At 47.8% G+C, this 23,814-nt stretch overlaps 12 protein-coding genes across 12 annotated transcripts; 4 read left to right on the forward strand and 8 right to left on the reverse strand.

Annotated features, from left to right (window-relative positions):
- Positions 1 to 1,282, reverse strand: BKA55DRAFT_620049 (uncharacterized protein). The gene is made up of 2 exons (XM_046196756.1): positions 687 to 1,282; positions 1 to 637 (listed from the first exon to the last, which is right to left on the reverse strand). Exons 1-2 carry the CDS (start codon positions 1,178 to 1,180, stop codon positions 157 to 159), a joined length of 975 nt encoding a protein of 324 aa, XP_046046290.1. The 5' UTR covers positions 1,181 to 1,282; the 3' UTR covers positions 1 to 156.
- Positions 1,283 to 2,093: 811 nt separating this feature from the next.
- Positions 2,094 to 2,989, reverse strand: BKA55DRAFT_596181 (pyrroline-5-carboxylate reductase dimerization-domain-containing protein; the record flags this gene model as incomplete). Its single annotated transcript, XM_046195910.1, has 2 exons — positions 2,094 to 2,386; positions 2,437 to 2,989. 2 exons carry the CDS (start codon positions 2,987 to 2,989, stop codon positions 2,094 to 2,096), a joined length of 846 nt encoding a protein of 281 aa, XP_046046291.1.
- A 905-nt stretch (positions 2,990 to 3,894) lies between these two features.
- Positions 3,895 to 4,811, reverse strand: BKA55DRAFT_648905 (hemerythrin HHE cation binding domain-containing protein; the record flags this gene model as incomplete). Its single annotated transcript, XM_046197263.1, has 2 exons — positions 3,895 to 4,421; positions 4,476 to 4,811. 2 exons carry the CDS (start codon positions 4,809 to 4,811, stop codon positions 4,089 to 4,091), a joined length of 669 nt encoding a protein of 222 aa, XP_046046292.1. The 3' UTR covers positions 3,895 to 4,088.
- A 1,039-nt stretch (positions 4,812 to 5,850) lies between these two features.
- Positions 5,851 to 7,251, forward strand: BKA55DRAFT_518029 (uncharacterized protein; the record flags this gene model as incomplete). Its single annotated transcript, XM_046188233.1, has 1 exon — positions 5,851 to 7,251. The coding sequence occupies one exon, from the start codon at positions 5,851 to 5,853 to the stop codon at positions 7,249 to 7,251; it is 1,401 nt and encodes a 466-aa protein (XP_046046293.1).
- Positions 7,252 to 7,474: 223 nt separating this feature from the next.
- On the reverse strand, positions 7,475 to 9,439 carry BKA55DRAFT_542093 (uncharacterized protein; the record flags this gene model as incomplete). The annotated part of the gene is made up of 2 exons (XM_046190453.1): positions 7,475 to 8,721; positions 8,773 to 9,439. 2 exons carry the CDS (start codon positions 9,437 to 9,439, stop codon positions 7,475 to 7,477), a joined length of 1,914 nt encoding a protein of 637 aa, XP_046046294.1.
- Positions 9,440 to 10,677: 1,238 nt separating this feature from the next.
- On the reverse strand, positions 10,678 to 12,207 carry BKA55DRAFT_575753 (uncharacterized protein). Its single transcript, XM_046193415.1, has one exon. It carries the CDS (start codon positions 11,794 to 11,796, stop codon positions 11,080 to 11,082), a length of 717 nt encoding a protein of 238 aa, XP_046046295.1. The 5' UTR covers positions 11,797 to 12,207; the 3' UTR covers positions 10,678 to 11,079.
- Positions 11,983 to 13,718, reverse strand: BKA55DRAFT_517940 (uncharacterized protein; the record flags this gene model as incomplete). Its single annotated transcript, XM_046188229.1, has 2 exons — positions 11,983 to 12,104; positions 12,842 to 13,718. The coding sequence occupies 2 exons, from the start codon at positions 13,716 to 13,718 to the stop codon at positions 11,983 to 11,985; spliced, it is 999 nt and encodes a 332-aa protein (XP_046046296.1).
- A 307-nt stretch (positions 13,719 to 14,025) lies between these two features.
- Positions 14,026 to 15,138, forward strand: BKA55DRAFT_104511 (phosphatidylethanolamine-binding protein). The gene is made up of 3 exons (XM_046184689.1): positions 14,026 to 14,442; positions 14,490 to 15,013; positions 15,063 to 15,138. Exons 1-3 carry the CDS (start codon positions 14,333 to 14,335, stop codon positions 15,098 to 15,100), a joined length of 672 nt encoding a protein of 223 aa, XP_046046297.1. The 5' UTR covers positions 14,026 to 14,332; the 3' UTR covers positions 15,101 to 15,138.
- A 488-nt stretch (positions 15,139 to 15,626) lies between these two features.
- On the forward strand, positions 15,627 to 16,227 carry BKA55DRAFT_693029 (prokaryotic phospholipase A2-domain-containing protein; the record flags this gene model as incomplete). The annotated part of the gene is made up of 2 exons (XM_046199857.1): positions 15,627 to 15,964; positions 16,014 to 16,227. 2 exons carry the CDS (start codon positions 15,627 to 15,629, stop codon positions 16,225 to 16,227), a joined length of 552 nt encoding a protein of 183 aa, XP_046046298.1.
- Positions 16,228 to 16,476: 249 nt separating this feature from the next.
- Positions 16,477 to 18,121, reverse strand: BKA55DRAFT_596188 (cytochrome P450; the record flags this gene model as incomplete). The annotated part of the gene is made up of 3 exons (XM_046195911.1): positions 16,477 to 17,126; positions 17,194 to 17,564; positions 17,616 to 18,121. The coding sequence occupies 3 exons, from the start codon at positions 18,119 to 18,121 to the stop codon at positions 16,477 to 16,479; spliced, it is 1,527 nt and encodes a 508-aa protein (XP_046046299.1).
- Positions 18,122 to 20,847: 2,726 nt separating this feature from the next.
- BKA55DRAFT_575768 (fungal-specific transcription factor domain-containing protein) lies at positions 20,848 to 22,524 on the forward strand. The gene has a single exon (XM_046193416.1). The coding sequence runs from the start codon at positions 21,034 to 21,036 to the stop codon at positions 22,414 to 22,416; it is 1,383 nt and encodes a 460-aa protein (XP_046046300.1). The 5' UTR covers positions 20,848 to 21,033; the 3' UTR covers positions 22,417 to 22,524.
- Positions 22,525 to 22,690: 166 nt separating this feature from the next.
- BKA55DRAFT_518307 (uncharacterized protein) lies at positions 22,691 to 23,704 on the reverse strand (the record flags this gene model as incomplete). Its single annotated transcript, XM_046188262.1, has 1 exon — positions 22,691 to 23,704. One exon carries the CDS (start codon positions 23,702 to 23,704, stop codon positions 22,691 to 22,693), a length of 1,014 nt encoding a protein of 337 aa, XP_046046301.1.
- Positions 23,705 to 23,814: the final 110 nt, after the last annotated feature.

Below are 23,814 nucleotides of genomic sequence, written 5' to 3' on the forward strand. Positions count from 1 at the left end.
GGGAAAACAAAGGCAATCTCGGACTGATGGGAGGCCCAGACACGCACGCATTTACAGTTCAGCTAGGATAACTTGTTCACCCAATTATTGGCGTTAAATCACACTATCGGTCCGATATAATGAGCTAAGGCGCAGATCTCACACAAAACTGATTCCTTAGTGCGTTCTACCTATTAACCCCGCATCAGTCCTCACTATCCGCGGTGGAGCGCGAATAACGGAATCATCTACCCTTTCCCTGTGCTCAACAGTCACATCCAAGGTCTCATGACGGCAGATGTCGTACAAATCGAGGTCCCTTTGCCTACTGGTGGGTCTGCTAAAAGGAAGCGGGTAATTCTGTTCCATCTTGTATCGGCTCAACCTATCCAGTGCGGTCTTGAAGTCATCTAGAACGATCGTATCGGTGAAGCACTTAAATATAAAGGCAAACTTCCAGAACGGATTGATATAGCCGATCCGGAGGACTGGGGTGACGGAGAGAATATCGACAGTGATAAAGATAATACTAAGGGCCATGCTCAAGAGTAAGAGACCGAAACGGGGGCATATGCGGATAATTTCCATAAATTTGAACTCATAACGGAATTTTATATTCCAGAAAAGGTTAACAGCTGTAAATATCCACCAAGGGTCGCTATCACTATCAGTCAGTCTGCCAAGTGTCCGATAGAAATGATGCATACCGGCAGAGAGCCTCAAGCGGTCGGGTTGAGACAAAAAGGTGATTGTCAGTAGTGTTAAAGTAGGTGAAGTTGGCATATATCTCAAGGACCCAGTACGGTTGGACCAGAATGATGCTCCCGATATATATGGCGTTATTCCGCTTCGACAGGAAGGGCTTGTTTTTCATCCAAGCGACGACGTTGTGTAGATTCCACGAAACGATGAGCAGAATGGCAGTCGAGGATAAATACCATCCCCAGATCGGAGGGTCGAAAAACGTAAAGAAGCCATTTGGCATGGCCAGGAGGAGCTTGTGAGGTTTGTGAGATGGATCTGACATCGAGGGGAAAACACTCACCTCCGCCAAGATCAACTTATGCAACATCACTCCACGTCGCATGTTAGCTAAAGTAATGCCAATCATAATTATCAGAGCGCCGATCATGCAGCCCTGCGACCAAGCTTCGAGGGTGAGTCTCGCTGGGCTCGAGGGCCATGCCCCAGGGACTGACATCGTCACTATGAGCTATTACATTAGCAAAAGGGTGGTTCCTTGGGGTAAACAGACGATGGAGAGGGGAGAGCTGCGACGGGTGGAGGCAGGGTTAATATGTGTAGAAATCAACGGGCGCAAACCCCTATGGTAGAATCGTCTGGGGTGCAGGTTAAAGTTCGAGACTAAACTTGATCTGCACATTCCCCATGGGGTTACGGTGGGATCACAGGTGTGCATGGTACGTCTGTGCCTTTTAGCGGGAACATTTACGATGCAGAATGATGACCAGTCTACTAGCCTATTAAGAATCGAACGTGAATCGTTAATTGGGACACACACGGTGGGTTTCACGACAACATGAAACTAGATCCCACGTTTGTTTCATGTCGTACTCACACTCTGTTGGACTGATTCGGCATTATGAGCGAGACCAACTCACAGTGAAATCTGCTCGGCTTGCTTTAACTGATAGACAAATCTTATGATATCCCAACAAGATATATCGAGCCAATACACTAACAAAATTCCCATTAACTAAAGTTTAGGCAGTCTAACTGTATAAGGCTTGCTCGTTTGGGTTTTTTGGATGATAGACGGAATCTGGAAAGAGTCCTTGAGGATCCCATGAGAGTCTTGTTACTGTCAAGCAGAACATTAAATGTTAGACGCTGTTTGAGAATACTACTCTAAGGCTTTGAAGGTTTGGATGTGTAAACAACTACCGTCGAGCATAGCGTGGCTCTATAGTAAGTATATTCGAGTTGACATGATCGCAAGGCTTGTGCGTTGCGTTGAAAACACCATCAGCGCTCCCCTAAATGACCGAGCTTATGATCCAACATACAGTCAAAAATCAGATCTTCTTTCTTAATAGTTTTACTTTTTATTCCTCTATGAACCGTGTTACCATTTCCATTCTCCTGGCAGCTATCTAGTTCTTTCCAAGCTCCTTCGCACGGTCAGCAGCAGCCTTGACAGCCTTATCCACAATATCCTTAAGACCAGAGTTCTCAAAGCTGACAAGAGCAGCATGGGTGGTACCGTTGGGGCTGGTGACGTTCTTTCGAAGCTGAGAAGGCTCATCAGAGGACTCAACAAGCATCTTTCCGGCACCGAGGCAGGTCTGTGTAGCGAGGCGAGTAGCTTGCTCCTCGGAGAGACCAAGGCCGATACCGCTGGAGATGAGATGCTCGACGAAAGCGAAGAAGTAAGCGGGGCCAGAGCCTAGACGTGTTAGTGATGTTGCCTTTTGGAAGATATGATTGTGAACTTACCGGAGATACCAGTGACGACATCAAGAAGTTCCTCCTTGTCAACCCACTCAGTAGCTTTGCTCACACTCCCCAAAAGTGCAGACGTCAACTCCCTCTCCTCCTTGGTAACATCATCCGCCGCATAAAGCCCACTCGCACCCTCGCCAACAAGCGCAGGCGTATTCGGCATAACACGCACAATATGCGGCGCCTTACCCGCGTCACCCTTAAACCACGCCGCAATGCTCTCCAGCGTAATACCCGCCGCGATGGAAATAACAACTGGAAGACTATCCCTCTTCGCCCAAGCAGAGCTAAGCTCCTCACAAACGCCCTTTGCTACTTGGGGCTTCACAGCGAGGATGACAACGTCTGCATCGGCAGCGGCTTCTTTGTTATCGGCGGTTGTTTTGACGCCTAGGTCGGCCATTTTGTTGCGGTTCACGTCCCAGGGTTCGGAGACGTAGATGTTGGATTTGGAGATGTTTTTGGCGAGGAGGCCACCGATGATGGCGGCGGCCATGTTGCCGCCGCCCAGGAAGGTGATTTTTGCGTCTTGTAGTGAGGGAGTCATTTTAGATGTGTTTTAGAGAGTGAGTGAAGAGGAAGGGATGAGATGAGATTGGTGGTGATTCTATTTATCGTGGGGTTGAGGTTTGGTGATACGTAAAAGTTTGGGGTGATGGCCGACCCCGCATCGGATTAACCCTGCGCTACCCTTTTAGCTTTGGTGATGAGCGATAACGGCCTGACATTGGAAGCAATTCGTGACAAATTCGACAGCTTTCCGTCGGCATGAAAGAGAAGAGATGATGTTCTCATCAATACGTTTGCCCACCGTAGTTAGAATCGCGATGTTTTTTTATTTCCTCTCAATGCTGTGACATTCGGCTCAAGCTCGCTGACAATTTCCAAACGGTCAATCTTAGTTGCGCTGATCGCAAAGCCCGTTGTCGTAGGCTGAGAATCCTATAGCTTCATATCTTTCTCTTCTCTCTCGATCGACTCTTAGGTAGGCTGAGTGCTCGAATAATTACCAAGCCACCCGAGTAAATCTTTGTCAACCCCACGCCCTTTCGCTTAGAGGCGGCATTGTCACGATCTAATGATAAGATAAGAGCAAATTGTGACGATGGCCCAGCGCATTCGGAACATGCTGTGGTGACTCAATTGAGGTGATGCCTATGAATATTGTAATCTTGCGACACATTATATTATAAACAAACATCAAAGATTTGTAACAGACGGGCTTCTCAGCATATGATGTTGCTTGCGATTTTGCGTATCCACCAAATCTTCATCATGACTGAATCATGTGCATCAATAGGCGCGTCTTTCAGACAGATTGGGTTTTATAGAAAGTGAAAACAGCAGATAACTGGAGAATATTAACAGCCAACACTTCTCAATTATTATTTCCACGTCATCAGCTGTCCTAATGCCTCGAATCACGTTGGCTTCCTGCTTAGCTCTGTCGATGTAGGGTATTTATTATTCACCCAAGCCTTAGCGGACATGACGTCATTGATAACCACCGTCTTTGAAGCAATTCACGACAGATATTTCAATGAAATTTATCATTCATTTTAATTCATCTCAGTACATACTCAAAGCAAAATCCTATCAGTCTGTTTTCTTTCACCCTCATCCATAACTTCTCCCACGAATTGACATTACAGCTGACTCTTATCAGGGAACTTGCGGAACATATCAGCAAGCTTATCAATAGGCGCCGCCATGAGTCCCATAACCGACTCAAAAGGCGGGTTCTCTCCAGCGCTAGGATGACTCCTCGTCGGCACAAACTGCTTAGTACGAGCAAACTGTGTCGCCAAACTCTCCGTCTCTTGATCCTGCGACTTGATCGCCTGCTCAAGAGCGGGTAAGTCACGGTTCTCTTCCTCTTCAATATGCTTCTCCAGCAAACCCCAGATTTCTTTGATCTTGGGAAGATACTCAGGGTCCTGGGCTTTGAGGTTCTGGAAGACTTTGAGCAGTTCCTTTACCTATAGAGCTTGTTAGTGAGTTGATGGTGAAGTGAAGTGGTTGGGGAGGTTTACCTGATGGTGCTCTTGACGATCTTCATCAGCTAATTGTTTTCCCTTGTCACCCATGTACTTCTCCATGGCAGGGTAGACAATGAGTTCTTCGCCGATAGAATGACGCGCAAGTTCCCAGACGAATTGGTTACCAAAGCGCTGCTGGTGATCATGATCGGTGGAGTTGACTACTTCATTATAGTAGTCCTTGAGCTCGCGGTGGTCTTTGACAATGGCGTCCGAGACAGCGGACATGGCTGCGACTTGAAAGCGGATGGGTTTCTGATAAGATCGGAAGTGTTGAGGTCTGATAACTGCGCGGAGTTGAGGTGTCAAGATGGCACGGATTGAAGACATGTTGATTAGACTTGAGGTTTAGAAGGTTGAGGATGAAGCTGGTTTACATAGAGCTGTAATTGTCATACATCGGTATACATATATGCTGCGACACGAGCACCATGACGCCGAAATGACCCCCTTCTCACAACCTTTGTGACGGCCATTCCACGACAAATGACGGATTATCCAACACCAACAGTGATGCCACTGACGATGTTCAAAGCTTCGACCAATAACAGAGCAGAGTAACTTAATTCCTTGCCTATGATTCGTCTTGTCGTGAACCCCAGAAGGATATCTCATTTCTCCGGGTCATTAGCTCCGGTCGGAAGACACCGATGTCTCTGATAGGTTTGGGGAGGCTGGGCATGCGAATATGTGACACGCAAATTACCCCAAGACTTTTCGGATATGCGGGTTTAATTAATGAGCTTAACGTTTAATGGATCGGGATCTTGATCTTGGGGACTGAGCCAGCTTGTAATTGTCTCGTTGAACGGGTGAATTGCCCAACATTCCGCAGCGCCCACTATACGCGGGACAATACCAGAGCTTCAACATCACGACGTCAATAATATTAGTTAATAGTATCTACCAAGGTAATTGCTATTTACAGGGAACCCTTACAAGATGGTACCTGTTTCAATTACCGTGGTTGACTCTCTACATAAAAATCGCCAAAGCATTACGCCATAGTCAAGTCACAGCTACGCCAACGACTTTGACGGATCAACCCGTCAGTATCCACTCGCCCACCGGTGATACAACGTCAAACATTTTTATTCCCAGAGTCATATTGTCATTGACTTAGGTCTTTGGAATCACCGGAGCTTTTACCCTAGCAAATTCATAGACAGTGAGTGCTTGACGGCATGATTACGAACTCGAGTGCGCTGTGCATCTCGATTGCATGACGGAACGATTGATAATGATTCTACGCATCATAGTGGAGAAATGCACGTCGTTGTTGTTCAGATAGCCGATGGATGTAAATAAATTGATAGATCTGCTCGTGCATATTCCATCTGCATTCGACATCATCTTCTTCTGATTAATCATGTCAGCCACTTCATTCCTGCGAAGTGCGGTACTCCTCGCTGTAGCGGGTACCGTCAACGCTGTACCCGTTGTATCAGAGGCTCAGACGACAGTCTCGTCTTCTGGTGTAGCTGGTGAACCTATTCCATACAGTTTTGTGACTTCTCACGGTCCTTACACTGGAACACCTACTACCACTGGTGCACTCTCAACTACAGTTCTTGCATCAGCTATTCCTGCGCGTCCTCCTCCCCCCGGATCCTTCGACTACCCTGCCAATGGAAAGTTGAACGCCCCCCAGCCTGCTCCCTACACTCCAGACGGCGGTGTCGGAACAAACGGGTCTGCACCTGTTTATCGCGTTCAGAGCGATTTTGACTATCAATCTCTCGCTCTCGCGCTGTACCAAGAGTGGATTGAACTCGATCTCTTCCGCTGGGGTCTCGCAACTTTCTCAAAGGAAGAATTTGACGCCTACGGCATCAACGATGAAGACCGCTTTCTGATCGAACACATGGCTCGCCAAGAAATCGGCCACGCAACAGTAATCAGCAACATGCTCGGCCCCGAAGCTCCCAAGCAGTGCACGTACAACTACCCCGTCTCCAACGTCCCCGAGTTCATCGACTTTAACCAGAAGCTCACGCGCTGGGGTGAGTCTGGTGTCTATGGATTCCTGCCACACTTGAACTCTGGGCCTGCGGCTCAGTTGCTTCTGCAGAGTATTACTATTGAGGCGAGGCAGCAGATGATCTTTAGGCAGTTTGGTGGCACGTTTGCTATGCCCGAGTGGCATACGCCTGGTATTCCGCAGAGTTGGGCCTGGACTTTATTGGCGCCGTATATTTCGAGCTGTCCTTATAACCAGACGAGACTTGTCTGGCAGAACTTTCCTTCGTTGAATATTCTTAATCAGCCTAATCCTGCTCGCATCAACGGGTCGGCTGTTTGGAACGAGACGACTGGTGGATATGCCAACACATTGTCTACCAAGGACATTGATGACGATGAACTCTGCGTCAACGCCACAGAGACCGGCGAGAACTGCAAAGCCGCTATTACTCACAACCGCACAATCCCCCTCTCCTATCCCGGCCGTCAGGTCTTCCTGAACTGGGATGCACCAGGCAAGCCCGTCGGTCCCAACAACAGCTACATCACCTCAACCAATGTCAAGGAGCCCAAGTTTGCAGCGTGGGTGTCTCAGCTCAACGTTACATACTCTCCTCTCCAGAACGTCAGCCTTGAGGATAGAACGGCGTATACTATCCAGCCTAATGTTTCGACTTGGCAGGGTGATCCCGCTATTAACGGAACAATGTTCCTTGCTTTGACGGATACGGATCTTTATGTTACGCCTTATAACCTTACGCAGATTAACCCCCATGTTGCTGCTTTGGCTGTTTACCAGGCCGGTTAAATGTGCTCAGGATAATGAGTTAGGCTTGAGGGCTTAGACACATGGACCAATAGTTGGATGTTTGGATATGGCTTATGGATACCTGTTGTATAATTCTATTCTTCATGTATTATATCACGACTTAATGATATTCACATATTTACATGGTAATCGTTCTGAAGTGATGGAACTCAATTGCGTGACAATAAAATGAAAAGCTATAAACACAAGCAAATTTCCTTACTCAGATGTCATCATAACCATACAATCCCTCCTCCAAACCCTTGATCTGCAGCGCCAACAACTTGGAGTAGTATCGGCACATAGCAAGGTTACCTCCATGGTACCAGAATCCAGGATGTCCACTCTTCTGCCAAATAGTCCTCATCTCACCCTCATCATTGAAACCCCAAACATCATTCACCTTGTCTGCAATCGCATCCCCAAACATAACCCTCGTCTGCGTTCTCATGTTCTGGTATCCCGTCGCAAACACAATCTCATCAGCCTCAAGCTCCGACCCATCCGCAAATCTCAAACCATGCGGCAACACAGTTTCGATTTCTTGGCCATGCTTAACCTTGATCTTACCATCGGCGATGAGTTGAGAAGCGCCGACGTCGATGTAGTAACCGCCTCCGCGCTGGAAGTACTTGAGTAAAAGACCCGCGCCATCGGGACCCGCGTCCGTCTTGAAACCGGCTTTGTTGAGACCTGAGAGGATGTCCTTGTCGAAGTCTGCTTGCTTCTGGCATGTTGTGACGGAGAGGGCTTTGAACACGGGAATAGGAAGGCCGTGGATCAAAAGATCGGCATCGTCGACTGGGGGACCGTCTTCGGAGTAGACGCCCTTGAGACCGATGTCGGTGATGGCTTTGGAGGAAACGACGTGGGTGCTGGAGCGTTGAACCATGGTGACGTCGTAGCCCTTCTCGAGGAAATCTTGAGCGATGTCGTGGCCTGAGTTGCACGATCCAACGACAATGGCCTTCTTACCCTGGCTGTTGTCGCGGGCACCAGAGAACTCGGAAGAATGGCACAGACGATCACCCTTGAAGTCGGAAATACCCTTCATATCAGGCATGTTCTTCTTACCAGAGTGACCAGTAGCCTGAATGAGATGTCGAGGGTGCAGAGTTCGTCGCTCCTTGGTACCATCATCCTTAGTTCGCTCAACAGTGACATCCCATCGCTTCTTAGCATCATCCCACTTTGTCTCAACGAGGGAAGTCTTCATCCAGATGTTGAGCTCAAGAAGGGTAGCGTAGGCCTCGAAGAACTGAGCGAGCTTGTCCTTGGGTGTGAAGATGGGCCATTGAGGGGGGAATTGGAGATATGGCATGTGATCGTACCAGACGGGATCGTGGAGGACGAGTTGGTGGTATCGCTTGCGCCAGTTATCGCCTACGCGATCGTTTTGGTCGATGGCGAGGGCTTCGACGCCGAGCATCTTGAGACGAGCAGCGGCTGTGAGGCCAGCTTGACCGGCACCTACAATTGTTAGCTATGAAAAATACTTTATAAAGAAGAAGGATGACTTACCAACGATCAAAACAGCAGGATCGCTTCCATCAGCGAAATCGGCCTCAGCCTCTCGTCGCTGCGCCCAGTTCTTTCGCCCAGGCTTTCCACCATGCTCAACACCACGCGATCGATGATCATTAATCGCCTCCTCAAAACCCTTCAACTCCTGAATTCTCGTATAAAGCGTGAAGATCTTCCACTCCCCATTCTCCTCAATCAACCTCGCAAGACCCAATCCCTTACCGCGCACAGTCTCAATCTCGAAAAAGAACTGCACGCCCTGGACTTCACCAGCGCCATCAATAGGCAGAAACTGGGGCTGTCTCACAGGAGCTGAGCTGTCAACCTCAATCTTGGTAAGACGAAGACCATCCTTTGACTCAGAGCAGGACTTTAGGAATGATAGGATGTTGGCGGGTCCTTGGACGGTGCGGAAGTTCCAGGATAGGGCGAGATGATCGCGCCAGAAACCGTCTTCGGAGAATAGGCGGGCGAGAGAGGTGTAGTCTTTGTTTTTGAGGGCTGAGTTGAAGGAGGATACAAGGGAAGTGGCGATTTCTTGGGGGTTGGAGGAGGAGGGTTTTTTGGTTGCGGAGGGGAATTTTGCGAGGGCGATGTTTGTTGAGCCTGGGACTGCCCACGCTCGGGAAGTCCGGGGAATGCTCTGAGGGATAACGTCGCCCATTGTGAGTGCTTATTGTGAACTGTAAGTGTGAGGGTAGAATGAGAGAAGGATGAAGAGAGAGTTGTTGATGATGATGGAGTGAAGAGGGGAAGATGGTTGGGTTTAAGTAAGGCAGCCTCAAGTGAAACATGCATAACCAAACGCAAGCCGACAGTTTCTAAGCCCGCTGATCGACGTTACATTTCTTTTGCTATTGGGCTATTCCTGTCAAACTCTACTGCTGTGCTTCCCCACGTTTCACTGAAGCCCGCCAACTGTTCAATGCCCCTCCCCCGCTCTTTTTGGCATCGGCCCCCGCACTTTGACGAGCGGTTCCGACTACGGTGCCTACTTTTGGCGGAGTCGGCTCCGGGAGATCTTCCGCTGGCGGTTCCGTGCAATTCGGTGCTGAGGATGAATAATCTGGGGAATAAACATTGGGGTAGTAAGATCTCGGGGTTGAGGAAGATTTGAAGTTGTCGTGATGGGAGGCTGAGGAGATGCTTTTGGTAAATGATTTTGAGTTTGGCTTGCAGGGTGTTTCACCGGTATCGGGTCATACCTGCAGATACGACTGCAGAATTTTAATTCGATGCCTGCCGTTTTCCCTTGTGAAGCTTTACGGCGAATCCTTCAGCTGTTCACCGCCAAGATAAAGGAATTTCTGAATAGAAATCGCTGGATCAAACTCTAACATAAATGCCGAAGCGGCTGCCGCTTTAATATTGGCTGCCATTGGAGGCCCTTGCATGAGACCCTGGAATATGGCAGCAACTGATGCCATTCGGTACATGGTATGAAGTTACATGGCTCACCATTGCGATCTGCTTATATCTCTTGGCAGATGAGGCTCTTTGAGTGACGTCCAGGATTAGCTCATCCTTGACCTCGTCAGCATCCTGCCGCTTTGGGAAGCATGATATGAGATGACTGGCAAGCACTGGCCGGAACTAGGCAAGGATTCTCTGGAGTGAGATTTTAAGCTATCTTGCCATTCACTGTGCCTTTCTTGACTTGACGCACGATTGAGTGGTGCCTCAGATTGCCAATAATTCTCATCAATGCCAGGCGAGTAATAACCTCAAACAATAATCCACTTCCCAAGATTCTACAGGACACTCTATCTCAGAAGGTCTAATTAGTTTCTGATGATCTCTCCCCACAACTTCATTTTAGGAAACCTACAAGTTTTTAATCTTGGTATAGTGGCCCTAAATCTTCACGTTGAAGCACAAAGTCAGACCTTACTGCCAGGGGGACCAGTCCTAACGAGAAGGGCATGGCGGAGTGGTCGCAATGAACTCACTATTACCGAATGCCCGGGGTATGGATTCTTGCACTATCTACTTATTTTGGATCCTTGTGCTACACCAATCAAGCGATGTGGTATCGCATCTGGCTGACGATGTACTGTTGGTCCCTCTTGAATCTTGGGTCTGAGAATCGTAGAAGCCTTACTGTCTAACATAGAATGTTACCATCCTTTCCTTCGCGACTAGTCACCACCTTTACCAATCTCCAATACCATTTACATGCCTCAACTTGCTTTATTTTATGGCTATCTAAGACAAAAGCTCGATTGAGCAAGTTGAGGTATGAACACTGGTAGAGATCTGCAGTCGGTGTCTTTCGGAATTACTCCAATAATCTTGATATAATCACTAAACCAAGACAACCTTCGCCACCCATTCCTTCAAGTCTGGTGCTTTGTCAAGACGGTGCCCCACTTGATCTATGCAGAAGTATCCGACCCTCTGATATGATTTCTCGACAACTTGGAGACTCCTTTTGCAATCCCCCTCAACCATCTGTACAACAAGTCCTTCGTGCGGTGTTGTGTCATAAAACCGACAGCGTAGGAATAGCAGGAACGCACGTCTCTTCAAAGAGGCAGATGACGCCAAACTATCCAGAAAAAGATTACAAGTCCGTCGTAGCTCAACAGGACTCCCAGGTCCTAGTAAAATGCAATGAAGCCCCGGCCTTGGCTCTGTATCTTCTGAGTCTGCATCCTCAGGGCCCAGCATATCAAGCCGCAGCAGTGGGGCTAAGAAACAGAGTTTCTTGTTCGCTATGCGAGCAAGACCTTTTTCTTGCCAACTTGATGGGAACGGCTCAAGGTTCTCCATCCAAGAGCCCCAGGCTCCCAAGGCGACTGTCATGAAGTCAATCGCACCCTTTGACGACACCCAAGACCAGGTGGGGAAGTTGTCACTAGTATCTGGTGAGCTCTGCGGGTCTTCTGACCTCCAAAGCAAGTGTTCAGCACACTGCGATCGGAAAACACTGGCAAAACAGTCGACCCCATGGCGCTTTGACAAAAGACCTGCGATTCCTTGAATAGCTGCAAGTCTGTCACTGGAAAATGATAGATGCATCCGAGAGTATCGTTGTACCAATGCAGTCCAGCCTTCTCCTAATGCCTCCTCTTCCTCAGAGCGTAGAATCTGACATATGTATCGAGTAGCTTTGGCCAATAACCCAAGTTCAAACACGCAATCATTTTCAAGCTTCGACCGTTCAAGTCCATTTCGACCTGAATCGTCCCCGTAGTCATCTGGATTCTAAGACATTGCAAGACACTTGTCGCACAATTTCCCGTCGGACGTAGGGATATCTCCCTCGGCTTTGGAATTCAGCCGATACTGTAGCGTTGATTCGTTCATTGGCAGCTGACTTGTGCCAACTGTTATGGAAGTATCAGATCTGAACCTTGAGTGTTGACGGGGAACAAGTTATAAAAGTCAAGTTATCCCAAGATTTTTCAGCGGTGGAAATGCTGATATTGTATGTGGCAATTTGATCAGGCTCAGACCTCCAATTTGCGCAAGCGAATTCATGCCTCACACCGCCAGAAGTCCAGTATGGGAAAGCTATGCGATTGGACGATTGTCTAATAAATACCTGCACAAAGCCGAATTGGGAAAAGAAATTGCTGGCGTACAGCGCGCCTCTAGCCTCATTCTGGGCTAGCGGCTAAGCCTTATGACACATAATCAATCGTGTAAGGCAGAGACCTTAGTTGGCGCAGGTAGCTAATAATAACTCCTCCATTCACGTTCTGTTTTGATATAATATTTTACTTACCTCTTTGCCTTTGGCCTCTTCATACATTACTTGACTTAAACCTTACCATCACGTAGATTGAGTTGATCAAAAGCTTGCTATTGATTTGTTTCACAATACTCGCCGCTCATTACCTTGACTGTCACTTATGCCCGTGTCATTATTCATGATAGTGGATTGCCATCCATAGAAGCAGTACAGAGAAACGTTGCCATTGATACATCTGATCTTGTTAATCGTCAATTACTTATAGCAACTCAAACACCCAAGCAAGCTCATGCTGCCAATACTCGTCCGCCCTTTCGGATCCAACCGCATTTCTCAAAAACACATCATACACATACAAAATCGCAAAACAATCCTTCAAGTACTTCTTCAAACCCTCTCTCGCCTTTTGGTGAGCTTCGTCCGACCCATCTGCCAGCGGATCAATAACTGCCCTGTCCCCTTGAAGAGTACCCTTATGTCGGCCGGCAGCCCATGATTCTGTAACCCCTAAAGAATGCCAAAAGGCTCGATGCGGAATATTCTGTGCGGGGAAGTCGTAATTTTCAAGGGCGTGGTTGCTCAGAAATGACAATAGCTGTTCAACAGATAGTAGCGGCACCTGTTCGGCTCCACGAGACTTGACAGCTTCGATGAGGTTTAGGAATATGTACATCTGCAGCGCCACGCTAGCGACGAGATCGAGTCCGAAGGCGTGACCCCAATGAAGCCCTCGGAGATCTGATAATGGAACCTCATTGGAAAGGCGGACAAGCGCGGATAAAGCCTCCCGTCGAGTGGGTTTGTCATCGGCCATAGCAGCTACAATAACCAACATCTTTGCTGCGTCGGCCAAGTCGGCATCAGCGGTGCTGTAGCATGGGTCGCCTTCGCTGTCTGGATCTTTCGCCCGTCGTTTCCAATATTCGAGATCCTCATGCGACGAGTTCAGCGGGTTGTGCAGTGCGGAGTTATCCTCATGGGGACCGAGACCAAAGTGGCGTTCAGCGAAATTGAGCACACCGTCGGAAAACAACTTTCCACTGATTTGTGTTGGATCAATCTTCGTGATCTCAGTATCGGAGAATTCCCTGATAGTCACCAGGAACACGCGGTTGAAATGACTGACAGCCGCTTTCTGCTCAGGTAAACCTAGCGCGGCCAGACTGTAGTTGGCAACTTGATCAGCTGGTGTGAGAGAGAAATGGGGAGCAATCAAGTGCCATGGAATCTTGTGGTCGAGATGCATTTTAGACTGGATTGAAGATCGTTATTTCTGCTGTTGTTTAAATAACTGTGCGTGATATCTCGGCTCGCAGATCTGAAACCAAAGCATGTTTTGTATTTATGTCTATATCCAATAGCATTTCCTCTATGTATATGAATGCCCTGGATATTGCATGTTCAGAGTAGTATACTTAGATGCAATTATTGAATCTCGAATATCGACTAGAGTATAGGAACCCTGGAGTTATAAAGAGAAGCTGAGTATAGCTATGCCCTTTTCAATTATTATACCTACAGAATGTTTTAACTTAGTAGACGGGTCCTCACTACATACCTTATAGTAATAATCTCTTTCTGTTGACCTCACTTCAACCCGGATTGATTAGACTGATTTTCGTCGTGCCATTCAAGGGTTCCTGAACGGCTAAGTTGGTTAAATAAGCCATAGACTTTCCACTCACGTCAGACGTAGGTAGCCGTTACATCATGACGTATCGCCCAACAAACTCAAGATCGATTGCGGGGAAAGACCATCATGTCCAAACCTCCTGTTATTCTTTACCTCAATTAATTCCAGTTCAGACTTCATCAATTTGTCTCATCAACTGGTAAAGAACCATCGCAAATCTTGGCGCAATGCTGTGGCGGCTCCCTCTTCTCTTCGCTGCGTATGTCGGCGCAATCACAGGTGATGAGCAGCAGGTGCTTGGCTCCGACATCACTGATCTAGATCACATTCGCGAGAAGTACAGTTGATCTCTGGTCGATTGGGGGTTTTTACTAACCTTCACAGACTTCTCGAGGCCCAGATCATTCCCACCGTCATTGATGACTTCCCGCCTGCTCTGGCACTTCGCGCATCGTGGAAGCATGACTCGGCCAACCTGGGCAATACTCTAAAACCTGGTCATCTCAAAAAGGCTCCTTCAATTCATCTTGACAAAGTCGAATCGGACGCGCTCGTCGGTACTCAACTCTCCAAGCACATGTCCTATGTCATCGTCCTCACCGATCCCGACGCGCCATCCCGCGATGACCCCAAATGGTCCGAATTCTGCCATTGGATCGCAGCAAGCTCTCGCCTCGAATTCTCAACAAAGTCCAAGCATCACCTCAAGGACATCATCAAGTATAAACCTCCCGCGCCGCCGCCAAAGACTGGAAAGCACCGCTATGTCTTCTTCACCTTCATCGCAGCCAATGGAACGACCAAGAAGCTACACCTGAGCAAACCAGAGGAGAGGAAGCACTGGGGATCGGATCATGCAGGCCATGGAGTTCGTGAGTGGGCGCATGAGAATGGTCTTATTCCCATCGGTAAGGGCGATCTAATTCCCATCTCGTTCGCCGAGGTTAACAAATGTAGCTGCGAATTTCATATACGCGGAAAACGAAGAGCAGTAGCCCCAACCACTTCACATGTCAAATGCACGAGTTTCCTAGCTTAATTGATTCGAAAAGGAAGCTCAATCATATAGTTTAAACGGTTCCTTGGTTTTCATCCTTCAATTCAAGAATGTCATTCGTCGTCGCGGACATTGTTCCTATTTTAGAAACCGAGCGGTTTAGCATCGTGCAACCCCGCACCAATACACGTTGTCTATCCCACCACGATCTATGCAGATCCAGGTCCTTGAAGCTTAAACAAGCAGGTCGGCACATAACAGGCACTACCGGTCTTGGCGGGTAGAGCGAATGAGTTAATCGAGCTTTGGAGCGTGACCTTCGGAGCAGAGATCGTTACTACATTAGGAAGGTAATTGTTAGTCTCGGCATGCGATGATCGGAGGTATACTGCATTGATGTTAACTTCGGAGAATCTCTTGTTCGGAGAAGAGGTTTAATGGGCACGGGGTTATGGGTATGTATAAATACTACAGATAATCTTGATCAGTTTTAAGTTTCTCGTTCATCAGTGCAAGCCATCAAAATGAAGTTCAGCACCTCTCTCTTCACTCTCATCCCAGCCGTCTTCGCCCTGCCTACAGGCGAAGATGCTGCTGTCTCAAAGCGCCAGAGCGCCAACACAGTGACAGATCAACTCCTCTTCAGCGTCACTCTACCAACATTCACTGCTCGTCGCAACGCTCGTGATCCTCCTACCCTTGACTGGACTTCCGATGGCTGCACATCTTCACCCGATAACCCCTTCGGCTTCCCCTTCGTCCCTGCTTGCAACCGCCACGACTTTGGATATAACAACTATCGCAAGCAGAGCCGTTTCACTGTTAGTGCTAAGGCGCGCATTGATAGCAACTTCAAGACCGAGTAAGTTTCTTTTTCCAATTATGGAAGAGCCAAAGCTAATGGTATATAGCCTGTACTACCAATGTACCTCTTCAAGCGCTGCTAGTGCATGCCGTGGTCTGGCTGATGTTTACTACGCTGCTGTTCGAGCCTTTGGCGGCGGTGATGCTACGCCTGGAAAGAGAGATGAGGATCTTGTTAAGGAGTACGAGGAGAAGGTTGCAATCTACAACAAGCTTGTTGAGGAGGCCCAGGAGAAGGGCGAGCTGCCTCGTCTTGACTAAGAGTCGGAGATCAATTCTGAATACCAGTACATAGTTAAAATTTTAAGAACATATTCATGATCTACTACCACTGCTAATATCACTCCCTCTCCGTATTCGCTTGATCTCTTGAAAGGTGTTCGGGAAATGGAAGCCATTCCCTTGGTGTTATTTTCGTTACCTATCGTACCAGAACCTTTGACTGCGACCTGAAAGAAACCTCTCTGATCTTTGGCATACTATTCTGCGGGCAAGTCTAGCTAAACGGCTTCAAGCTTCTGCTGACTGCAGAGAGAGCTCCTCTTGCAGAAACCGAGCATCACCTTGCTCCCATGGATGTTCAACCTCAACTCGTCTTATCATACCCGCATACTTCTCACTCCTCGGCTTGATTTCATAAGGAAAGTCTCGAATATGGCCAATCATGCCTGGCATGATACTTATCCCCGGTTCAATCTCATTGCCCTGCAAATCGACAGCCTTCTTGATCTTGAAAGCAGCTAGTAACCGCGAGATAGTGATAAACAGACTCTCGTCAGCTAGAAATCTCCCAGGACAAACTCTGCGACCGAACCCGAATGAGGCGAGATCGGGATTCGGCTCATTTCTTGGTTCCAGATATCTATCTGGATCGAAGGAAGATGGGTCAGGATAGATATCTGGATCATGGAGGAACCACCATGTCGCTGGCAGGAAGGATTCTCCCTTCGGGATGACGAACTCTTTGTAGTGAATATCCTCATCTGCTGTGTGAACGACCCCCATCGGCGTGACGGGAATCCATCGGAGTGTTTCCTTGATCAAGGCGTTAACGTATGGGAGGTTCTCTCGATCTTCAAAATGGGGAAGTCTTTCGATACCGACAATGGTGTCAATCTCCTGCTGTGCTTTCCTCTGAACATCCGGGAATAGCAACATGGCTAGAACAAAGCCACGGATGGATGAGACAGTAGTGTCAGCCCCCCCCAGCGTACATCACCGCAGCACTTCCCTTGATAGCACTCTCACTATCTGTATCCAGAACCTCTCCACCGTTGTCGTATTGCTTGACAAGTGAAGAGACATATGATGGTCGGTGAGACTGCTTGGTCATTTGTTGCCGAACGAACTTATACGGTACGTCAACCACCTTGCGCATATTGGCGTTCCAGCCACGGGCAATTCTTTTGAACGACATTCCTGGCAGAGATTCTGGAAAGTACCGCAGGATCGGCAGGATATCCACCGGCCAACTCATAGGGACGAATGCAAGTGAGAAATTGTGCATCATCTGCTCTATCAAGAGCGCCAATGGATCTGGTTTGTGAGGCTCGAGGATGTAGCCGTATGTCATCTTGAGAATTATAGCGCTAGCTTCACTGAAACAGAGAAGTCAGCAAAAGACTGTTGTTGGGAAGGGGGGCACTTACGTCTTGATATGCGTCGACAAGTTCTCCGGGCTGTCCAAGATCCGCAACAACAAACGACGAGATTCCACGTCTTGAACATCACGGAAACGCGATGCAGCAGCTTTCGTGCCCAGCTGCTGATGGACCAGCTTTCGATGCTGCTTAAACATCTTGCCGTAAGGTTTGAAGCTGAGGATCTGACTATACCCGCACATCTCATTCCCAAAGATGAACTGTGGCCTTCCCGAAGTCTTTGTCGATGTTTTCTCTAGGATAGAGTTTGCAGCATCACGATCGTGGAGTATGATGAGGGATTGGCCGAAGATGGAGACATGGCTGATAGGACCGTACAGGTCTTTGAACTTGATCCAGTGTTGGTATTCTGGTGTTATCCCATCTGGCATGTCTCTAATGTTGCCAAGGATGGGGAGGGGCTTGGGACCAGGAGGGAGGTTCTTGCGAGGCCTGGTGCAAAGGTAGAGTATTGCGAGGACAACTCCTACAAGAATTAAAAGTGCAGACAGCATGATGGAGTTTGTATGGTCGCACCAACGCAGTAAAAGTAAAGGGTATACTTGAGTCACGAATACCTGGATCTTTGTTTGAAGATCTTGGTTATGAGAGAGCGGAGAGATCTATAGGTATATACCTACGCCTCTGGGTAAAAAGCAATTCTATATCACGTTGCTTCAGGACGCATTATGCCGTCACTCACGTGTGCCAAACAGAGACAATGTCAACTCCTTGTCCTATCGCTGCATGAGGCTTGGGAGGGCATCAAGCCACCTCTTGATCTCCCTTAGCATACCTAATGAGGTGAGTCGTACATAAATGCAGAGGGTCGCATTTCTACTCGATTCTGGGGTTTTGTACATTAAATACCAGTTGTCATGCATATCACTCATAGGATGCAAGGATAAACCAAGGCGCGATGAGGAGACAAGAGAGTACTATGCCTGAGAATGTACCATGTACTTGCAGCATATGTAGGAGCAGCTGACAGATTATTTTGTCATGCATATCATATTGGGTGCGAGTCGGCGGCAATAACGCCAGCTTTTGAAAATCCTAGAGGCTGCATTGAGCTCTTCAATATTACTGGATGGCTGCAGGAGACGTGTTTCCGCGGTTTGTCTTGCATGCATATCACAAACACAAATAAGCTGCTTCAGCTTTTAACCAATCAAGAGCTTTATGAATACCATATCATGTGCACGCATATCAAGGATGGTACCCGCTTCATGCATGTGCTGAACAACGAGGAGACACTATGGGAAGTAATTGGAGGCACAACGTTGTGGCGTATCATCAGTAATCTCTCAGAAAGACCCGGCATGACCTCCTCGGCTTCAAAGATCGCGATTATAGTTATAGCTAGCAAACCACCGCCGCATTGAACCAGGTTATAAGAACTTCCATATCCTTCTCACCGTTGCAAACATATATTGCATGATTCATAATAGTGGCAATATTTGTGATACATGCCAACTATTTCCATACTAAACGCCGATTCCTGACGGCTCGGGCCGCTCGACTCTTCCTCCGCTGAACGGAATATGTGATAGCCCCATCCTGTGCCACTTATGTGCATGCATCGACATATATCACCTTCCCCGTTGACACCTTCCTCATACATATGTATGCTCGACGCAACCCCTCTTCCGTTTCTACGATGGGGAAATGAGTTGCTCACTATCAGGCGAAGCTACCAGGGCGCTGCAGCGGTGCGGTTCGATCTTATTGCCTACAAAGGAGAACGGCCAAGGAGGCCAATGTAATGTCAGGCTTTTTACCGTTGCTCGTCACGCACAGTATACGAACTACAGTGCCGGCAAACTCGAGTTACAACTGACAATCAGCGAGCATTTGCCAACATAGTCACCGTCTGGTTCAAGCACCAGAGTATCAACGTCAGTCATTGTCAAAGCGGCGGCTTTCTGCGTCACCTGGACCTCCAAGTCACTGCTCAACATAACGGAGGCATCATATAACTGCCAAGGCCATATGATTAGAAGCTGCATCAGATGGTTCAAGAGCAAATAGCCATAGCTGTGTCCGATGCTGATCATAGCATTTAGGTAGAGATAGATGATGGATATAGTTCTAGCTGGAGAATGATACCGTTTTTTACTTTACATAGATGATGTCCAATTGCAAGAAGACTGATCGAATAGATGATAATTAGACATAGGTTATGTGGTCGACCTTGGAGAAGAGCTGTAACACGATGCATGGCAATCGAGCTTTGCGGGCGCTTCCCATGGTTGTAGCAGTACATAACCTGATACGAGAGAACAACTTATACACATGATACATAGCCCTATAAGTGACAAAGGTGGGATAACGAACCAAAACCACAAAACCAAGACAAGTAACACAGTATATCCAGTCATTTCGATGGAGTGTGAGGGCTTCGATGGTAAACACCTAGTAGATGAGCGTCCCACATAACCCTCTGTTTTCAGTCGATTAACGTATCACCACAATCCCTTATGGCTCCCCGTGACGGCGGCTATAAGGTTAGTTGAACTGCCTACATCATTTCAATAGCCATAACACCTATGAACAAGCTGACCTGTCTTGTAGTTTCACAGTTGATGACGAAAGATTTGATGTTTGTTATTGGTATACATACCATGATTCAGTATTAAATTGATATGCAAATAATGTTATTCGATAAGCCGCAATGGGTTTTAGTAGTCTTTATGGCTCAAGTCGCAGAGGAAAACATATGTAAGTACCATGACGGCAACAGATCCTAGAACCATAGGCTGGAGATAAATACAAATACTACCAATCTGGACTTCTTTAGCTCCACTCTGATTATGTCAATGATTACAAAAGTTTGTGAATTTTAGGTTTTTTCCGTCACCATTCATGGGCATCTCATGTTGTTGGTGCATATGCATATTGGGTTTTCACATAAGAGTGAGCTTGCGATGTATTTGCCGTTCAGCGGATACTTTCAGGCTAGTAAAAGGAAGAAAGAGCTGTTATATTTCTTCGTCAGACATCATTTCATATCGTTTGTCATTTTCCTAAGCTTTAACCCATCATCAACCTCCATTGTCTCGAATTAGTATTGATCTTGATTACCCTATTGCTTCAGCTCATGACTCGCCCGTGCTAAAGCCGGGCCACTCCTCCGGCACTTAAACTCGTAACCCCGCTCTACGAACCAACCATGACTCGCAATGATATCAGAACCTAGTCTCAAACAAGCAACTAGATTGCCCATTCCCAAGTGGGGCCTCAAATGCGGAGGCTTGACCAGACATTCACCTTGTTCCCCGCGCAATCTCTCCCTTATCTGACTCCGGATCGCTGGGCCCGTGACTTGTTTCAGGCCTTGGCATATCTCAACAATGCTAATAGTAACGACCAACGAATCCCCAACTTCAACCTCTAACTATCAACCTCTTGAAGAGAATTGTCGACAATGCCAAAGACTCGCGTTCGTGTAGTGGAAGGATCATGTTGGCCCTGCAAAAAGCGCAGGATTAAGTGCGATCTCGCAAAACCAACCTGTTCGCGCTGCGCCAAAGTCGGAGCCGCATGCGATTACAATCAACGGCTCATTCGCTGGAGTACACGACCTGCTGTTACAGTACCAGCGATTTATCAGATTACTACGCGCGATGAACAGCTCGCCGCTTCACTAGCAGTATACGAGAAACGCTCACTGGATTACTTTCATGGAAGGTTCTGGCCGCTATTGACGACTGCTTCGAAGCCTTGTGCGCCGCCGACTATGGTTGCGCTGCAGCATCGTGTTGTTCTACTTGCGACGTGTGTTCTGGCTGATTCGCATCGGTGGTTGCAGGATGGAAGGAATAGTCGGAGTATTTTGAACGTTAAGAGGATGGAATGTTTAGCTGCGTTGAGAGAGGAGGTTGATGGATGCTGTTCAAAGGAAGACGGCCCATTACAGACACTCCTTTTTGCTGTTCTGCTACTCTACTTTCACGATGGATTTCTCGAGTGTGCGCAATCATCGGCATCGACGTCAAGTCACAGAGACGGAGTCTTGGCCATCGTCAACCAACTCGGCGGCATGACTACTGTACTAGGTACAGGCCAAGATCCGCTTCATATGATGCTTTCGGAATTCGCGACGACAGATCTTACCAGTGCTATGCTCACGGGACAACCGCCGTCGTTTCCACCGGCTATTTGGGAGGTTGTTGATCGAGGACCTGTTTGGTGGGGACGAGATACACAAGGGTATTGTTCACTATCGACGGTCTTTCAGCAGATATCCAGTATGGCGTTTTATCTTGAGGCGACGACACATATGATTGAGGAGTTTTCGATTGAGAGGATTAGGATTTTTGAAGCGGCTTTGAGACCGACGTATGCATCGTTGGCTGTCGAAGACTTGACGTCGCCTCGTTCATCACCGGTTGATACACCGTCAACGGAATACGACACTGAATCAGCACAAGCCTTCAGCCTCGTTCGGATCTTCCAGCACGCAGCACTCATTTATCTATACCGAGCTGTCTGCGGTCTACCAGCAAACCATGCTCTCGTGCAGCAACATACACAGTCTTGTCTAGACTGTATCTTCAGCATCCAAAAACCATCCAAAATTCTCAACTGTGCTGTACTACCTATCTGTATAGCAGGGGCGCATTCACAATGCCCAAAGCAACAGCGCTTAGTACGTGGACTTGCAGGGTTTATATATGATGAGATACGGTTCGCTTCGGTTCATTCAGTCATTGCGGTCTTGGAGGATATTTGGAAACGAGCGCCTGAAGAAGATATGACGTGGAATCAGATGTTTGCCAACTTGAATCCTCAGGCTATTATTCTCTGAGGTTTTGTTTGTATACTACTGGCGTTGGAGGTGGGGTTTATGTAGGAAGCTTGGGTTCATAACATGAATGGCCTTCCTGGTGTTGAAAGAATAAATATCTGTTCAATTTGGCTTATAGACCCTATTACCAGTATTGATGAACCTTTGAAGTTTCGAACCAGCATTAGTCTTCCTTCCTTCTCAATAATGACCGTAGCATGCCTAAGACGTCCATACCGATGTTACCCTCGTTCAGATCATTCCATGGACTTCATCCCTGTATAACCGTACCTTGCTAATCAACTCCACCTTCACCTCCAACACAAACCACCAATTTCCCCTTAGTCCTGCCTTCTTTCAACCTCGTATAAGCCGTCCCCGCATCCTCCAACCCCAACTCCTCCTCAATAACAGCCTTGACATTTCCATCCTTCATCCAACCCGCAACTTGCACAAAGTCCCTCTTGTTCGCCGTCACAGAATGATACTTAAACTTTCTCTTTCCACCACCCAACCACCTTGGCAACAGATTGATAGTAAGAAGGGACTTGAAGGTCTGAAAGCGCGGTGGCAGACCAACGCAGACATACTGCCCCTCGGGCTTGAGATATTGATGGGACTGCCAGTAGAGATCTGGATCGTTGAAGACCGTGTCGAGAATGAAGTCATACTTCTCTTCCTTCTTCTTGAGTACTTCAATCGGGTCTTCGGCTTTGTAATCAATAGTCTCATCAGCACCAAGGCTTCGACAAAACTCGGTATTGGATGCGGAGCAGGTGACTGTGACATGAGAGCATTCCAAAGCTTTGGCAACTTGGATGGCAAAGACACCGACGCCTCCACTACCACCGTTAATAAACACTCTATCCCCAGCCTTAACAAAGGGCGAAAGACATTGAAAAGCAGTCGTCCCGCAAATCCCAACACAAGCCGCATCTCTAAGCTCAACACCATCCGACAAAGCAGCCATGCCCTTACTCCCAACAACAACATACTCCGCCATCGCGCCACCGGTCGGCAATTCCGTCCTTCCAAATACCTTCTGACCGGCCTTAAAGTCATTCAGTGTCGTGGAGACAATTGTGCCAGAAAAGTCAAGACCTGGCGTGACGGGCTTGGAGAAGATGAAGTTGGCGAGAGGCATTTCAGCAATTTTGTAATCGAGATGATTGACTGATGCGTAGGCGACTTTGACGAGAGTCTTGCCTTTTGGAAGAGACGCGGCATTTTTTGGGAGTTTGGCGTCGGTGATGAGATTGAGGTTCTTGTCGATGCCGCCTTTGATTGAACGCCATTCGGCGGCGCGCATTGTTAAGGGAAGCGTGCTATTTGATGCCATAGCGGTAATTCCTGAACTTGTCTGTTAGTGACTATAGAAATTATCGATCGTGTTCTACGACTGCACCGGCCCCGTTAGCG

Source organism: Fusarium redolens, assembly GCF_020744475.1.
Source record: "Fusarium redolens strain MPI-CAGE-AT-0023 chromosome Unknown BKA55scaffold_13, whole genome shotgun sequence".
In the NCBI taxonomy this organism is placed as follows: Eukaryota; Fungi; Ascomycota; class Sordariomycetes; order Hypocreales; family Nectriaceae; genus Fusarium; species Fusarium redolens.

Bases quoted from the DNA above. Each gene is read 5' to 3' on its own strand.
- BKA55DRAFT_104511 (XM_046184689.1), top strand. From the start codon at position 14,333: ATGCTGTGGCGGCTCCCTCTTCTCTTCGCTGCGTATGTCGGCGCAATC. The intron at 14,443-14,489 runs GTACAGTTGATC...TAACCTTCACAG, and splicing joins CTAGATCACATTCGCGAGAA to ACTTCTCGAGGCCCAGATCA. The intron at 15,014-15,062 runs GTAAGGGCGATC...TAACAAATGTAG, and splicing joins GAATGGTCTTATTCCCATCG to CTGCGAATTTCATATACGCG.
- BKA55DRAFT_575753 (XM_046193415.1), bottom strand. From the start codon at position 11,796: ATGCATCTATCATTTTCCAGTGACAGACTTGCAGCTATTCAAGGAATC.
- BKA55DRAFT_620049 (XM_046196756.1), bottom strand. From the start codon at position 1,180: ATGTCAGTCCCTGGGGCATGGCCCTCGAGCCCAGCGAGACTCACCCTC. The intron at 638-686 runs GTATGCATCATT...TGATAGTGATAG, and splicing joins CCGCTTGAGGCTCTCTGCCG to CGACCCTTGGTGGATATTTA.
- BKA55DRAFT_575768 (XM_046193416.1), top strand. From the start codon at position 21,034: ATGCCAAAGACTCGCGTTCGTGTAGTGGAAGGATCATGTTGGCCCTGC.